Below are 17581 nucleotides of genomic sequence, written 5' to 3' on the forward strand. Positions count from 1 at the left end.
CTTAACATTCATTTTTACCCCGGCAAAGCTCGTTTAATTGTGTTAGTGAGCGTTTTATTATGGCACGGAGTGCCTGGACCAACATAAACCCTAAACCCCCCACCACTTCCCCACTGGTTTTTCCAACCCCACCCCCCATTCCACACCCATCTCGGCTTTTCCGGTGGCCACAGTCCTTTAAATTGTCGCTGGCATCTGTCCCGTTTAAGGAAATAAATTGAAAGCGAAATAAAGTGAAAATTTTTGCATAGAGAAAAGTGTTTCGGAAAAAATTACGCCCGAAACAGAGAAATAAAAAAAAAAATAACAAGAATTTAATGAGTCATTTGAGCTACGCCCGAAGGCCTGAAATTTCCGGTAGAAACGAGCGAGTGAAAAGTTTTTCCCAGCTCCTCAGGCTTTTGCCCTTGCACTTCAAAGCGAGCCCAGCTGGATTTCAATTTGAACTTTGGAAATGCTCCAGGCCAGGCCGAAAATAATAATTATTTTGATTTTGGTTTTTCATCATTGCCGGTTCATAATTATTCATAGTTGATAATCAACGGCTATATGCATTGTTTTATATACAAGTTCCCATGCAAAAAGGATTTTAAAGCGATTTTAAATTTAACTTGTAGCACGAATTTCTGTATGAATTTACCTCGTTCGACACTGATTCCTGATTGTGGCCTTAAAATATTGCAAAATAGCGCATAAATCCCAAAGATACATGTTCGGAAAAATGCCTTGCAATCAAATTCTTCATGCAGGACACATTTCTACTTTTAAACATTCTAAAACTAAAGCAGCAGTGCGCTCCTTCTCCTCAAAAAAAAAAATGGTTTTGCACTGGCAACAAATACTCCAAATAAACAAAGGCTATAGAAAGACACTTGGGAGTGGGAAAATGGTGAAAATGCGGAAGAGCGGGGTGTGCGGAAAACGGGGACAGGGACACAGACAGTTTGATGGAAATTGTTAGGCAAGAACAAGCCAACAACAATGGAAAATACAAAATACTTTTGGGAATCAACACCAAAGCAAACAACACACAGATACAGATACAGAGCTACAGATACAGATACGGCCGACAAGTGCATATGTCTTTTCGTTTGAGAGACATCCGAAAAAGGAAAGAAGTGTGTACTATAGCTTTGCAAAATTAGAGGAGCTCCGAAGAGCGAAGGCAAATGAGCCAGAGACACGTAGAGGATATAGGGATATATAAGGATAAGAGTAAGGGGAAACGGGAATGTCAGCTGGGTGGCATAGACACAGTTACTTAGCACGTCAATTGCATGTGGCATGTGGATATACGCTCCCAAGTGGCCTTGCCAGCCGGAAAAGGAAAAGCCAAAAACCCGGTCTCGAACTTCAACTTCAAAGCTCGGCACTTGTGCACAGCGAACAATGGCACAATGGAGCTCCAAATGCGAACATTATGAAATACTTAGAAATCCATAATATACAGGATATCAATTTATTATATACCATAATCAACAAGTTTTAAAGTTATAGCCAAATCCATTAAACATTTGTAAAGCATTTATACTTCTCTTGAATAATATAATATGCACAAAATAAATCTATAAAATATAAATCAGTTATCAACATTTAATGCTTGCTTTAATTCATTTATATGCATTATTTTAATAAACGCATATTATATAGTTTTTCGCTGTGCCTCTTTTGGAAGCTGGAATTATATGAAAAATGCACAGCACACACAGCCAAACAACTGAGCAAACAAACAGACGTTGGACGTATGCAATGAGCCAGAAAAAAGATCCTGGCAAACGGCAGCTCAAGTGGCCAATTGGACCAAGTGTGTCCTTCGCAGGGAGTTGAGTTCCATTTTCGATTCAGGTTGCACCTTGCCTTGCCTTGCCTCTCACCTTTTTGTGTGCTGTTCGGCAATCAGGCGATGTTAGCTGTAAATTGATAATACTTAACGTGCAGCACATTTCCCCCTCTCCCCCATCACATTCCCCCCCTTTTTCACCGCCATCCACTTGCTTATTTGCACTTGACTTTGCAGTGGCAAGCAGTCGTGTCGAGCAGTACAGCCACTTGAGGCACGCAACATCGTTTAAAATTGCATTTTTAACCTTTGATGGCATAAAGTGCATCATGTATTACTAGGGCTTATCTTCAAATATGTGTTATTAAAAAGCAGATCATATTTATTGTAATAAAACTAAGTCATATCAGGAAGTATATTCAATATAATTTCCTAAGAATATTGCTTGCCACCATTGTTGTTAATATTGTTTAACAATTTAAAGTTGAGCAGGATCAAAGAGTCTACAAAAATGAAGGATTAGAAGTTTTCTATTCCATTCAAGATCGAATGCCGACTGCACTTGGGGCTGAAAGTGTTTTCCTTGTCTTTGGCAGTCAAAATCCCACCTTCGCAACGAACCAATTCTAATGCGCTTAATTTTGAACAAAAGAGCCAAATGGCAGAAATGGCGAGATGGCGCAGCGGCTGCAACTTAGTAAGCCTACTTACTTAATGGCAACAAAGAAGCAATCCTTTGTTTGTTCAAAGGCGCAATCAGACGAGGGGGCGTGGCATGGCATTCAGTCTAGCGGCAACAATAACAATCGCTGAAGAAAGTCCTTTGGGTCTGAATCAGTGCCTGTTTGCACTTAGTATTTGTGTTTGTGCAATTAATAATGGCAAGACTGAAAGGAAGCGCCATTCCCCTCTATTCCCCACAAATGTATGCAAAGTCTTTTCCATAATTTTCCGACTTTTTCCTTTAATGAGGTGGGGGCTTGTGGGGGCAGACAACGGTCAGTTATCTCGTTGAGAGCATCTCAAATATGCAAAACTAAACTCAATTCTTGGCTAATACAAATGTGCAGCTCATAGCTGGGAATGTTTAACTTTTGCTCTAATCTGACATAATGAAAATGAAGTGCAGAAATGGTAGATTCATCTCAATCAATTAGGGATCGGACTTGGGTTTGGCTGCACAGTGAAAAAAAAAACTACGCCACATTCAATTCGGTATTTCTATAACTTTAACTCGTTTTATTAGCCAAAAACATAAATTTCCTTCGGTGCACGGAAAATGTAATAAACTTAAGTATGCATGCTGGAATATGTATTTCGAATATATTTGCATAAATGCAACTACTGCACATGCAATCCAGGCAAACATGAACAACAATGGCTCAGCGGAAACAGGAAATGCAAATGTCTCACAAGGGCGGAAATCTATTTCAATAAACTTGCGACATTGATAAATTATTAAACTGACATTTTCCAGTTGTTGTTGCCATGCACTTGTTTCGCCTTTCTGCCCCACAGCAGTTGCAACTTTTGAAATTCAATTATACCGATTCAGTTCTGACAAACACATTTGCCAAGCATTTTCCTGAGGTCAGCCAAAAAGGCTGGGAAAAAAAATCAGAAAGCCTCCAATGACAAACGAGTGGCAATCGGAAAAATGTTGCCATAACTGAAGCGAAGCTTCCATACTCGTACAACTCGATGTGGCATCGACAGGACAGGGCTTTGTGATGTTTCCAACTGACAGCTGGAATTAAAATTTCTTCTCGACGAGCCGATTTATGCCTCCTGTGCCTCCAGTGACTCCTGTGTATCCAGTGCCTCCTCCGATGGGCGGGGGCTGCAATCTGCTCCAGCCGAATCAAAAGCCAGTTTCCCCATCCAAAACTCTGTTAATTGTTGTGTGGTTCTGCACCTGATGTCGCCAAAGAGAAAGGGCGGTGGAAAGCTCTGGGCCAAAAGAGTTGACAGCGAGTGCGTTGCGGTGCTGGAAGGGGGGGGGCGTTGCGGGCGGAAAACTTCGAGCCGGATTTTCCCAGACTTTGCTGACATGCGGCTTGAAGCTGCGGCTTCTGACCCATCAGAAAACTCAGCTTTGCTGCGGTCTCACCGTAGCTAAGCGATAAAATTATCAACCTTTTTTTTTCAAGCCTTTTACCCCCGACAAATGGCAGCTGACATCGCAGAGCGCTTGGTAAATTAACTAACTAAAATAACAATATAAGTAGTGGCTTTCTTTTTGGGCCATCAAAAGTGTTTACACATGCCAATAGAACGTTGAATATTATGAAATTTTTGCATTAGAAGCCCAGAGTTTAGTAACTTGATTGCCAGCAGTATTGTAATATATTTTGATTTAGTTTTTCTCTTTGTGCATTCGTTAAGTCGAGCGGTGTGGGGGCGGGTCAAAGTGTAGGTGTGGCCACACTTTAAAGTGCTTAATTTTGTCCCCAGTTCGGCAGGCACTTCTTCTAGTCTGTTGCACGCGATCAAAAGGCTTGCCGCTTTGTTTTTTCCCCCCAATTCAAAATGCAACGAATTCTGCACCGTCTGCTGCATTCGCATTTGCATTCGTATTCGCATTCGCATTTCGCAGTCGTACTTTGCAGTCGCATTGAGTGACACAATATAAATCCGAAAGTAGTTGAACCCCGTCTCGCTGGCGACCAAAATGCTTTTTTAATTATGCACATGGAAGGGAGACAAAAAGGAGTGCGGAGGAGCAAAAACTGCCGGCAAGTTTTGTTTGCCGACGAGTTAGAACTCTGAAGCTGCCAAGCCAACTTCCTGACTAGTCTGAAGTCTGTCTCTGTCTCTGTCTCTGTCTCTGGCTCTTATCCTCGTCGTTGTCCTCCATCCTGGTACTGCTACCGCCACTGGTACCGCCCATATGCCCCATACTCACGCCCTCTACGGCTAGACAAGATTTGTTTATCTGGCTCTTTCTGCACTTGTTCTGCAACTTTTGTTGCTGCATTTTGCCGCAATCTGTCTGTTTGATGTGACACTAATCCCGGAAAATTCCGGCTGACTTCTGCGTCACCCACTTCGAAGGTAGGTGATCTGATCTGTGGGATCTACGCTTAAGTTCAGTCAATCTAATCGTGGTCGCATTATAGTGCTTGTTTAAGAACCATCTATGCTGCAGCAGAATTTTTTGAAAACATTGTTTCAACATATATGTATTATTTCAATATATATTACTTCAATATATATATTATGAATTATAAATGTTTGATACGCCTTATCGCTACTTCCAAGTTCTGACTTACCGTAGGTCTCAAGCATCTCAAAGATACAAAGTCTGCGACTTGTAGATACATTTGAGCTCAAGAGGGGTAAAAGGAAAAGCTTGTCCGCCATCGTTAAGGTGACGTCATAATGTCTGCAATACAAATACATGCAATTATGTTTTGTGTGCGATAACTTGTCATTATGCAAAATATGCTGCATTATTTATAGCATAAACACAGGCGCTGACATTGCATGTCAGGCCAAAGTTGAATCCGAATGGCGTAAAAAGGCAAAAAAAAACTGCAGAGCTTGGCCCAAAGGCACAAAAAACACACCGAGTGCAGAGTCGTTGTAAACAAACGAGTGGAGGCACAACAATGTGCAACACAATTGCTGCCGCACTTAAAATTAATTGAACTTGAAACAAGTGCAGCCGCAGCCGCAGCGCCAACTCATGAGAAATTCTGTGGTCGAGCCAAAAGGCAAAAACTTTTAGCCCACACACATACACACACACACGCACACCATCACGCCTCACACTTGCAGAAAGCTTTCATTAGTTCTGGCCGGCCAAGTTTTCCTCGTAGTTTACTTTTTCTGGTCAAGTTCCAACGGCAAACTTAATATTTAGTGCCATTTGCTTGCTCTGACAGTTTCCAGAAGTCAAATCGTTCTTGTTCTTGTTCGTCGCCGATGCCGCTGCCTTTGTACAGTCAACACACGGTAACAGGAATCTGTTTGCTTTTTTGACAAGAGCACCTTGATAGATGCAACAACTTGGAAAGTTAATAAAAGGAGTATCTCAATGCTAAAAACAAAATAAAGTTCTTAGCTGTAAATATATCTGTGAATTGGTTCTATTTTTTAGGACATATGAGCATATTCATTAGATTTATAAAACCAAGTACAGAAGTCCCAAGCACGGAAAAATATAATTTTTAGCCGAAAATAAAGCTATATCCTTGCGTTTTAAATGTTTTATAATTTCAGTTGAGCCAAATCTTCTATAGGCTTATTTCACTGCAGTTGTTGTTGCTGCTCTTGTTGGTCAGTCCAGTTTTTATTTTTCTTTTGGCTTTTTGGCTTTCTGCGCGAACAAGTTGGTAGGAAGAAAGTGCATTGAAATCTTTGTAAGTATCTTGAGTAAGCCAACTTGGGACGACAACAACACAACAAAGGACAAGCAGCAGAACAACAAATAACAAAACAGGACATTCACAACAAATGGTTTTTATCGCTTTCTCAAGCTGTGTATGTGTGTGCGTGTGTGTGTCTGTCAGTGTGTTGGTGTGGTTCGCTGCTGGTTATTTGGCCAACTTTTTATATAATGCATGAAAGTTGCCGGCCGCTGACAAGTTGAGCGACCAACAATGTTTGGCGAGACAAGTTCCATGTATTATTTGGCACAATCAAAATGCTATTTAGGCTCTCTCCCAATTTATTAAGTAATAAATTGCATCACAAAATAATAAGCAAAACGAATGCTAGTTTTTATGTTTATATGAAGGGTGGTTGATTGGCAACTATTTCATTTTACTTGAATTTCTCTTTTCGTCCCTTAAATTGTTGCATGACTTCTTATGGAATGACGTGTACTTTTTAGATTTGAAATTATTATTTAATTGACCGCAACTAAAGGATTCCGAGATGAAGAAAGCGAAAGAACTAAACAAAACACATCCCATCTTTTTCCCACACATACATACGTGTGCGAGTATGTGCTACGTGTGAGTGCGTTGTGCCTTTGTTTGTGTACGTGTTGGGGCATACGCGCTGTGCAAAGTGCGCTAAATTAAGCTGTCATTAAGGACTTAATTAAAGTCCTTTGTTGAAAGTTGACATTGTGTGAAAGAAACGTTTGCGAAAACAAATGACAATGGCGACGTTGTCGCTGCTGCACTTGAAAGGCTATCCCCCGAAAAAGGGAAAAAAACCCAAAAATGGCAACCAACATCAAAGCAACTACAAAGCGGCAACAACAATGCGGGCTAGAACGAGAGTGAGTGTGAGAGAGGGAGAGGCAATGAAATAGAGGGATAGAGTGAGTGAACATGTGTCAAAAATTTTCAACAGTATCATGATGCAAGTGCTCCTTTGGTCGCACGGTCGGGTGCGAGGGGGACGACTAGTGTGGTGATTCTGCGAAAACTCATTAGCAGGCAAACAGAGAGAAAAGGCCAGGCAGACACAATCAACCAGTGGCGTGCGCAAGGATTTCTTGTGGGGGTTAGCCAATGATTGCGATCAAAATTATTAAATTTTAGTTGGAAACGTTTGCACTATATTATAAGTTTCTTACCTTTTTTTTCTTTGATGGTCACGTACCACCTGAGCTGATCAGTGCCTCAAACAATCATCATTAACATCTCAGCTGAATAATTGAATAAACTACAGCCCCTACGCCACTGATGGAAACGAAAGCACGCACAGGTGGCACCCGTACAATAGAAAATATCAAGGAGATGCGAAAACATAACCGACTTGCTTTTTAATTAAATATTTTGCCAAGCAGACACTCAAATGCCAGAGACACTAGCAAACTGCGTTTAATTGCCGCTCGAGGCTGCTAAATGCAAGGATTCGTCTGCATACCTGCCATCCATCCATCCATCCTGCCGCCCGTTTTGTGTGTGTCTGGGTTGGCAAATGTTTGCCTATTGCCAAAATTGTCGTTGTCCTTGTTGTCCTTGCTAAAAATCACTTTGCCGCTTCCGCACGGTGAAGTACGAAAATTGAATACCGCCATTCTGCAACGGCATTTTGTGGCAAGGAGCAAGGATTATATCGACAAATGAAAATCCACGACGCTCCACGAATATTAAACAAAGTTTTGTGTCAACAGTTTTTACCTTTTCTTAAGAATAATTTAAGAAATAGTTAAAATCGGCTTGAATACGTCAAAGAAAATATTATATTATATATTAACTAACTTAAAAAGCAAGCGCATTGTAAACAGACAAAAATAAGAAAGCATATTTCAAAGTTAGCCAAAATAAAATCTAAAACTTCTGATATAAAGAGAAAAAGTTATGCAAATTATATATATTTTAAATATTATTTTCAAACACGATCACCATTGTTGGTATATACCAAAAACCCAAACGCGTGACTGCGATAGTCATTCGACTTAAACGCGCTAGCGTTTTTCTCACATCTGCGCGATCGGAGCGATCGTGCGTTGTTGTTGTTTTCTCACTTCTACTTGTTGTCGGTTGTTCTTTTGTGTTTGGTGTTTCCGCTCGAGATTCTTGGGCATTTTACCAGTGTTCCCTTTCGTGGCGGAACTTGTTTCGCATCGGTAAAATATCTGAAATGCATTAGGCTTGCAACTATCTAATTGGCGTTTTGCAGTTCATTCAATTCGGAGTTCGATTTTCGAAATTCCAATAAACCGAAACTCCCAACAACAACTCAAGTGTGTATCTCTGGCTTTGTTGTTGCGTATGTGTGTGTGTGTGAGTGCGTGAGCAAGTTTGTGTGCGTGTGGGTTAAAGGCAAATTTTAAACTGAAAGCAAGGAAATATTTGCAGATTCATCATTTATTTATTGATGCAGTGCCTTGTAAATAGTATAAACTTTAAGAAACGCGCTCGTTCACCTTCCTTGTCTCTTTCCCACTCTCCAGCGTTGAGGAATTTTCATTGTTTCCCAATATTGTTGCTTTTTTTTTTGTTTTTCCGATGCGTGGGCATATAATAAACCAGTTTAACGTTTCCTTTTGCCTTTATCTTCATATCGCACATGCTTTCCGATGGCTAAATGCGTTGAAATCGAATTGAAAACCGAATTGAACACAGAACTGTGTAAAATGCATTACGCCTTTATGCGCCTGCAACGCATACATAATTAATCCGAAACGAAATTGGCACTACGACTGCGGGTCCAAAAAAAAAACATATATATATAAGGAGAAAAAAATAGCAGAGGGGTGCTATAAATCGCCCAAGGAAAGAAGTTTATTTTAAAATCCATTTGCCAGTGAAATCAATTCCATTGCAATTGCCGCAAAAGTGTGTAAAAATAATACAAGTTAAATGTGTTAACAGTTATTCGTGGGAAAAAACGTGCCGGTTTTTATTCATCAAACGGTAAAATCAACAAGCAACCGCCTCTCGCTCGCTCTTGCACTTTAATCCAATTGAGGTTGGTGGGGTCGCATTCGGCCCCCGGTCGACCACCCCTCTCGCTCGCACCGCCCTCGCAATGTCGCTTCTACAGCTATCGCCGCTCCTCGCACTCCTGCTACTCCTCTGCAGTAGTGTGAGCGAGACAGCTGCGGACTACGAGAACACCTGGAACTTCTACTACGAGCGTCCCTGTTGCACTGGAAACGATCAGGGGAACAACAATTACGGGAAACACGGCGCAGGTAACTAGCCAACTAACGGTATAAAAAGGGGCGGGAACACGGATTAAAACACACTTGTAAAATAAATTTTCACTTTTTGTGCCCTTTTTTCGAGGGGCTTTAAAAATTAAAAAAAATGTTAACAAAATCTTTTACTAGTTCACATTTCTTCGTAAAAACTATGTGAAATGTATGTTAATGTTCGTTACACTTAAAACTTAAGAATGAAAACATTATTTAAAACGCTATTTTACAACTTGATCATAACTTAAGTATGTATGAAAAAAATGAATTAAAATTGTTTCGCATTACTTATATTTTGTACAGGGTACTTAAATCGTCGGCTTACACGAATAAGACAGCTTTTTCCCCTTTTTTAACTGCGGCCAATATTATTTTTCAATCTTTCAGGCAACAACAAATTTGTAATTTATTTGCCATAATATTCGCACATGTTCTTTGTGCCTTTATTATTTATCTCGTTTGGTTCGATTTCAATTGCAACTATATTTTTTCGTTTCGGTTTGGGCCATTTTCCATTTCTGGCTCGGAGCATTGTGATTGTTGTTGTTTTTTATAATTTGCATATTAATGCGGTGCATTCATAGTGAATATTGCTGGTCCGCGCAATTGTGAATTGTTGCTATTCATATGCATATTTCATGTTTAAACAAATACCAATAATGTAATCATATTTTAACCATATGCAGTCCTATAATCCACAGAGATAAATCCTGAATGATATATAATTGACTGGGTTCCCTTAATCCCCCCCTCCCCTACCACTCTAGAAAAATGTGAATGCTTTACCATTTAAATGTTCAATCTACCTAGATTTTCCGCTGTATTTTTTTACAAGCCCTCTGTTTCGTAGACTTGGCCAGCTTTATTGAGTCATTAAAGCCTAAAAGTATTTAAAATTCATCTACGAGCGGCCACAAACAGGTTATTCACTTCTCTATGTCTAAGCCATGTTGGATTTTGCCAATAATTTTGGCCAGCATTCATTTATCATCGTGCGGTTGATTGAAAAGTTCCCCAGCATACATTGAATGTGGCTAGAGAACAGCAAAAAGCCATCAAGTATCAAGAACGCAGAAAATGTTGTATAAAAAATTTAAATCTCATTTAGCCAGGCTGGCCAAACAACAACAACAACAACAGCAATCCGGGTCAAGACCAGTAAACATTTTCTAATAGTCCACGTTCCGGAATGCCTGGCATGCCGTCCCCCTTGTCTCCACTATATCTTTAACTATAAGCCATAAGTGCAGCATAAAACTTCACGTGCCGACAACAACTTTTTGGTCCTTGCCGCATGTTGCGCTGTAAACTCAATAGCTAAGCACTTGCCCTAAAGGAAAACGTGAGACGATTAGGGAATCGTTCAAGCTGCTTGCGCATACTTTTCCGGGAGTTATATAGCAAAATCTATATGGGATAAGTCCGAAATGCATGCAGAAGGAGCTACAAAGTTCGAAGGTTGGACATTTGCACCAGATGCACTATATAAACCGATCGGCGGGCCATAAATTAAGGTAAAACCAACTAAACCACAAAAGCCACCGAACTGAATAACAACAAAACTCTAAAATGTCAACTATAAATTCCCCCGTTGATGCGGAATATTTATTGCATGTTTTTTTTTATCTTCTTCTTCTTTTACCCGTCTGTAAATGAAAAAGCACTATTTTCATTGATTTAAATGAAATTAATTGCACTTTATTTTAGGGTAGTACAAAATTTATGCCTCTCTATGGCATTTGTGAGTACCAATGCGGCCGCAACGTCCTCTGTCGCCACCTCGGCCACTTCAATTGGTTGACTCAGCGGTTTGACAGATGTTTCCACCACTCTGTACCCTAAAATTCTATTTTTATCTGCCGGATAGCTCTTCCCCTTTGTTTTCTCTCACAAAAGATACAAAGATACACGCACAAGGTGCTGCGACTTCATTATTAAGGCCAAACCCCTGATTATTGACTCATTTTTTGACCGGCAGGTAGCCAAAGGTTGAATTGTTTCTGTAGTCATAAAAAAAGGAAGGAAAAATAGAAACTAACTAATAGATTCACACAATCCATAGCACTTAATGGTATTTAATGCATTTACATCCAACTAACTAACTAATATAGTGCTTACAAGCTTGTAGATACTGGAAACTCTTAAGCATACCAATACGTTAAATGGTTTTCTATAAGCTTAAAACACATACATATCAAATTTGCAAAGCCAGAGGAGTAATGAACTCATTTGCTCTAAACTTCATCTAGCAAAAAGTGCAGCAAATAAAACTGAGCAACGCAACATGGCCAAGTGAGACAGTTTAGAATTATAGCAGTCATTTCTTATTTATTTTCAACTCTCTTGGTATATAGTTTTTATTGCCACAAATGGTGGATGAAGCTTGGGATTAATGGCTTCCGCGTTGTCTGATTTCTGGCCAAATGCAACAGCTTTAAGAGCTTCGCACTCGCTCGTGGTCTTTGTCAAACTGTATAGGCACACACTGCTGACCCATTAAAACGACAAAAGCGATAAAGGGATAGCCGAGTTCTTGCCCCCGGCTTTTATATTTCCTTCTTCTGGGTTTATTTTTTTTTTTGTATTTTTAGAGCCAGTAGCTGGGGTGGGGCTTCAGCTGTGCGTTCCACTTCATCATGACGGCAATGTCAAAAGCTGTTCACATAGCGGGTCGAATGGAGACCACCCCTTTCCTGTTGAGCCGGGCGGATGGCTGGCTGTTGGGTTGTTGGGTTGTTGGGTGGGGATTTACCTGGCTTTGAGCCGGGATTCTAGTCAAGCACTGGGGAACCACCCAAAGCATGTCAGCACGGAGCAACGTGGAGCTGCTCACAATGGAAACTTTGCCGCGAAATTGAATTTCAATGCAATACAGTGCAGTGCTGTGCAGTGCAGTGCCGTTCCCGACACCTCCAGTTGCAAGTGGGGCTTAATATTGCTTCCCTGCGAAGCTACAAGCGGCGGCGGCAACATCATTAAAAGTGTGTTTAAAGCGGACCCTTTTGGCCAAGTTTTAGTTGGCCAGCGAACGAACGGAAGGAAAATCACGTTTCGCCTTGGACAAGTTTGCCAAGTCCACTTGGAGAAAGGGGCATTCTCGAAATAGTGACTGAAATAAAAACTTTCGACTCTAATTATTAATATTTAATGTTAGGTGCGAGAAGTGCAAGTAGTGCTATTTTTTGAGTAACTAGGGGGTGTTTTCAGGGGTTTTTAAGTTAAGCTGAATAAGTAACTTTTCCACGCACCCCAAATCAATGAAAAATCCAACTAGAAATTGCCATTTTTTGTCGCAGTGCTTTGGCAAATATGTGCATAGTTATGTAACATCCGATTGATAGAACCCACTTAATGTAGGCGTTGCTGATTACAGCTGAGGAAGTCCGCTTATCGCTCGCAGGGTGATGGAAAAACGCCGAGAACAGAGAGATAGAGAAGTAAAAACAGGGGAAAAGCGGGAAAAGGAAAAACGGAAAACCGATAGCTAAGTGTCGCAAAATGTTGCAAAAGCAATTAGCACAGGCAACGGGCCAAATGCAATCAATCAACTGCAAATGCAGTTAGGCCACAGATTTTGTCGTTTGCCATAATTCAATCACCTTAAATTGATGCAAACAACTCGCTTAACGTTAATTTCAATTTGCCCATCATTTTAAGGTGAAATTTAATTAAATTTTCATTCATTGCCTGACTGCTCGCCGTTGCATATCTATGTATGTATGTACATGTGTGAGCTAGTTCGTATTTGTGCTAGCCTAATTGACTCAGGCTAAGCATGCTAAAGACCAAAATTTGCCTTCCCTTTTGTCTGGCCAAAATATGTTGCATATGGCAAGGAACTTGCGGCTTTGTGCGCACTTAAGTGGCAACAAGACGTGCAGCTGGACTCTGTGAATTCATGGAAAATTAAGCGAGCCGCAGAATGTTTTAGTTGCTGGGCAATTTTCCCATAAAGGTGGCCAAAACTAGCAAAAAAAAATAAAAATAAATGAATACCATCTGGGTAAAAAGGGCTGAGGGTAATAGAGCTGTAAATACTCATACGTAATTGTACACTTAAATAATACAGGATATATAATCACATCATTCAAATTTCTTTTATGAAATTCAAACTTTTTTATATTTGGTTAAAAAATTGAAATGGCTGATATTTTCAATAAATACGGCTTGGTGTTTGATTACGATAATTTTTTCAACTATCCACTCTAATATTCATTTGTTTTCTTTTACCTGCCCACATTTTTTCGCTCATTAAACTTCAGTTGTATATGTATATATCCTGTACAAGGGTATAAAAAGTGTGGGTTTTAAAACTATTTGAAGCGTTTATGTGGCGCACTCACACATGAGCCATCAAATGAAGTTGCACTGTGGAAATACCTACCTCTGCTACCACCTCGTTTTTAACCAAAAATGGAAACAGTTACCGCATCCGCATTTTGTTGCGTTTTTGTTGGCAGCTTTTGGGCGATGTCCAGGCCATATAACTAGGATACTCGGATGCTGGGATGCTGGGATACTGGGATGTCTAGTGCTGTTTTGACTGCTCTTTTGATGCTTTTTTATGAGTGCGCTCTTCGTTTTTTTTTTTTTTTTTTGCATTTCGCTATTTTGCAACAAAATGAACTTGCGCAGCGCATTGCTGCTGCCATAAAATGAACTAAATTGAGTTGAAAATGTTTTGCACAACTCTTCACCCCCCCAAAAAACTTCCTCTACAGTCTAAAGCATCCCTGCATTTCATTCATGGCTGCAATGTGGAATTAAAGCTGCATCCCGATGCCCCGGGGGCATTTCAGACGGCTTACAGTGCTGACAATAAGTGTATTTACCATGCATATGCGTTTTAATTATACACACAGACAATCAAAAGGAGACAGCCACCTCTGGGTTTGGGGCCATTGTGTGTTGTCTTGTGCAAATGAAATGGTAACCGCTTTGGCTAAGCATTTTGGCTTACTCCCCACACTGCCAATCCCCCTCTATTCTTCTACTTTGGCTTTCTCAGCCACACCCACTACCGCCCGCCCGCCCTTTTCACATTCAGTTTGCAGCACAGGTGCAGACGTCTAGACGGCTTTCGAGTGTTTAGAGCCGACGTGAATTTCTCATAATTAGCAGAGCACTGAAATAACTGGGAATTTTCGCCAGGGAAATTCTGGGCGGGCAATGCAAAGCAGGGAAATAAACAAAGTGATTGCTTTTATTTCATTCAGTAGATAAAAAATATATATTTATTTTTTAAGTTTCAAGATGGTATTCTTTTAACTAAGTTTTCTATATGTTCCTTTTATTCTAAGAACTTAAATTTTCTTGGACCAGCAGTCATTTTCTCTATTTTTTACTTCCATTTCTTCCGATTAGTCTGCCCTCCCTCCTTCCACTTTTTCACATCCTTGCAATCCCTTTATTGTCTAGACTTTCTACGGAATGTTTAGCTGCAAAAGACCAGAGAATTATCAAAGGAAATTTTGGGTTCTTCCCAGTTTAAAGGCCATTTGCATAGCCAACTGGATGAAGGTAAAAGCAGCTGCAGGGTATTGATTCGACATGAAAGCCTTGAGTACACGTTCCACTCTGTGTGTCATCTTTTGCGACAAATTTGGAATATACCTTAACATTTCAAAGGTAAATGTCAGCCGGAGACCGTGCACCTGCAACTGACATGGTCGTGTATATTTGCGTATATATACGTACATATATGTATGTACATATGTGTGGTACCTTCATCTGGGGCCCGGGGCACGGTCAAATGGGCGGCTTGAGTGGGTGGCACGACATTAAATGTACAATATGCTCATTGCAATCCCTTCAACCTCCCCTCGTGGCCAGCACTCGCATTTGATTTGATAATAACGTTTTCGAAAATGTCGTTTTCTCCCTACCACAAATTGATTTGACTGCCTAATCTTGGCTCTTTTTGCTCCATTTTGCCACGTGGGGTTGCTCGTAAAAGGCAAACGCATATTTATGAAGAGCATAAAAATTATTGACATATATGGCGGAGTCATAAATGCGCATACCCATAAGCACTCTTCTACTCCGCCCAGTGAAAATCGCAAAAGAAAATTGCCAAGCCAAAGCCAAAAAAAAAAGGGAATATAAAATTTGGCGTTTGTTGTTTTTTTTTCTTTTACGTTACTCAAAGGCAGCTCGTAAATGCAATTTGATTTTGATTGGACTTGGATTAAAAGCAAATAAAGTTCACATCTTAAATGTCAAATTTGAAAAGGATTTTTACAGTTGCCTCTGGGTAAACTTTAGTCAATAAGATGGGGAATTCCGAGTGAAGAAGATTTACAGATATGTCGATATATCTTTATAAAGTCGCACAAAGAAATTTTTTAAATTTTTAAAAATTAAGTTTCCTTTTCAAGACGAAAGAACTAGATTTTAATTTTAGCAAAAACTTGAAAGGCTTTCTTTCTTTTCCCAGTCTCACAAAGTGCAAAAACCGATTGGATGACCTCGTTTTTGCTAGGGTTCACGTCCTTTGGTGCCATCAATTTTATGTTAATATTTGCCATATTTTTATTGGCTTAATCCAGTCGTGAAATCGTGGCAATATGTTTTTACTGGCTGCCGATGACAATTGGCCGCCATAAACAATTTCGCAAATCGTTGTGCGCCGTAGAGATTTAACCATTTCCGCAGACTCCATGAAACATTTATAGTTTTCTGGCTCAAATGCCACAGCGAATATGGACTCGAATGTGGTCAATTAAGTTGGGTAAATGCAAATTATTTATTAGTTCATTGGGTTCGTTCTTATTGAACCTTAAAGAGTAAGTTTTTCTCGCTTGAAGATGCGAACGAGCGAAAAAAAAACTTTGAAAAGGTTGTGCCAAAAAAAAAGGGCAAAGGGAAAACTCGAAGTAAAAGCAGGAAAGTTCGACAGGCATTCACAATAAAAATATGTACAAAAGCATTTCAAGCGTACACAAGTCGACTTCCTGTTTGGCAAGGACATTCTATACGAAATGTGCATGCAAACAAGGATACGCGCGAGTGTGTGTGTGTGCGCACTTCTATTGTAGTTGGCCAATAGGTTGCTCGTTGTTTTCCCCCCCTTTCCAGCCCTCTTCCCCAAAAAAAAAAATATTCTCTCGAAATCGGAAATCAAAAATAGCTACATTTCTGCCGGTGGGGTCTTTGGTTTCCTTTCCGTATTTACATATCCCATTGTTGAGCATAAGCATAAATCGGATGCCAGTTTGGGTTTTGTTTGGGTTGGTTGAGCTTGGATTGGAGTCTGAGTTTTTGTATGCCCTGCCCTTTGTTTGCTCCATTGCTGACCTCTGTCATACTTTCGCCCATTGTCCGGCTTCTGTTGAGGGGGATAATGCCTCGGTAATCCATATTACTTGAACGACATTTGACACTTTTGGGTGGCACACAGCTTCCCGTACCACTGCAATTCCATAATTCCCATCAGCAGCGCTCCTTGGCGGCAATATTAATTGCTGATGATATTGAAGCAGTGATGAGTGACAGGCGGCAAATACAAATTAGTTTAATTAAAGAATTGTGTGCGCAGCATTTAGCAATATAACCACATAGTAACCACACATGTACACATCATCCCGCTGGGCAAACAATTTTGCAGACAAAGCGACGTCACTGAAATTAACATAATACAATACTTATAATTAATGGCTCTTGTTTGTCTGGGGGGCTTTGGAAAGGCATTTTGTGTCCTAAACCCTACTTATTTTCTGCTTTGCCACGCGGAAAACTTCAATGTAAATAAACAGGACCATTTTCAAGATCTCTCTTACTTCGTTTTTATTTTTTGCACACAAACGCCGTTTGATTGAAATGGGATATCTGTATCCGTATCTTTTGGGTGGCCGACTGGGCTTCGTGCTCCTGTTTGTCTGTGGTCAAAACTGTCCGCCATTCTGTGCGGGAATGGAAACTTTGTTGACACTATCTAGACACTGTGTCCGGCGTCTGCAACTCGGTTCACTTAGGGAAAATTTCTTGTGCAAATATTGAGTTTACTTAACGAAAATATTTTCTCTTACAGATCATGTGCGGGAGTTCAACTGCGGCAAGCTGTACTATCGTACATTCCATATGAACGAAGATCGAGATACGCTCTATGTGGGAGCCATGTAAGTACATATGCTATAGAACTTCAAAAGTTAGAACAAAATAGTAATATTTAGGTTTATTTTTGATTAACAAATATA

The 17581-nt window shown here is 40.2% G+C and overlaps 1 protein-coding gene across 4 annotated transcripts in view; it reads left to right on the top strand.

The window, feature by feature from the left end:
• Window positions 1-17581, top strand: part of Sema2a (Semaphorin 2a) — a 33282-nt gene that overhangs the window by 7781 nt on the left and 7920 nt on the right. The window contains exons 1-3 of one of the 4 annotated variants that reach the window (NM_058159.5): window positions 8192-8312; window positions 8962-9383; window positions 17416-17503. In NM_058159.5, the coding sequence (NP_477507.1) occupies window positions 9218-9383; window positions 17416-17503 (254 nt within the window). In that variant the 5' untranslated portion in view covers window positions 8192-8312; window positions 8962-9217. Of the gene's footprint in view, window positions 1-8191; window positions 8313-8495; window positions 8576-8961; window positions 9384-17415; window positions 17504-17581 lie in introns of those variants that run through there. The other 3 variants (NM_134303.4, NM_206134.2, NM_166178.3) reach the window with 3 other exon arrangements.

Source organism: Drosophila melanogaster, chromosome 2R, assembly GCF_000001215.4.
Source record: "Drosophila melanogaster chromosome 2R".
Lineage (NCBI taxonomy): Eukaryota > Metazoa > Arthropoda > Insecta > Diptera > Drosophilidae > Drosophila > Drosophila melanogaster.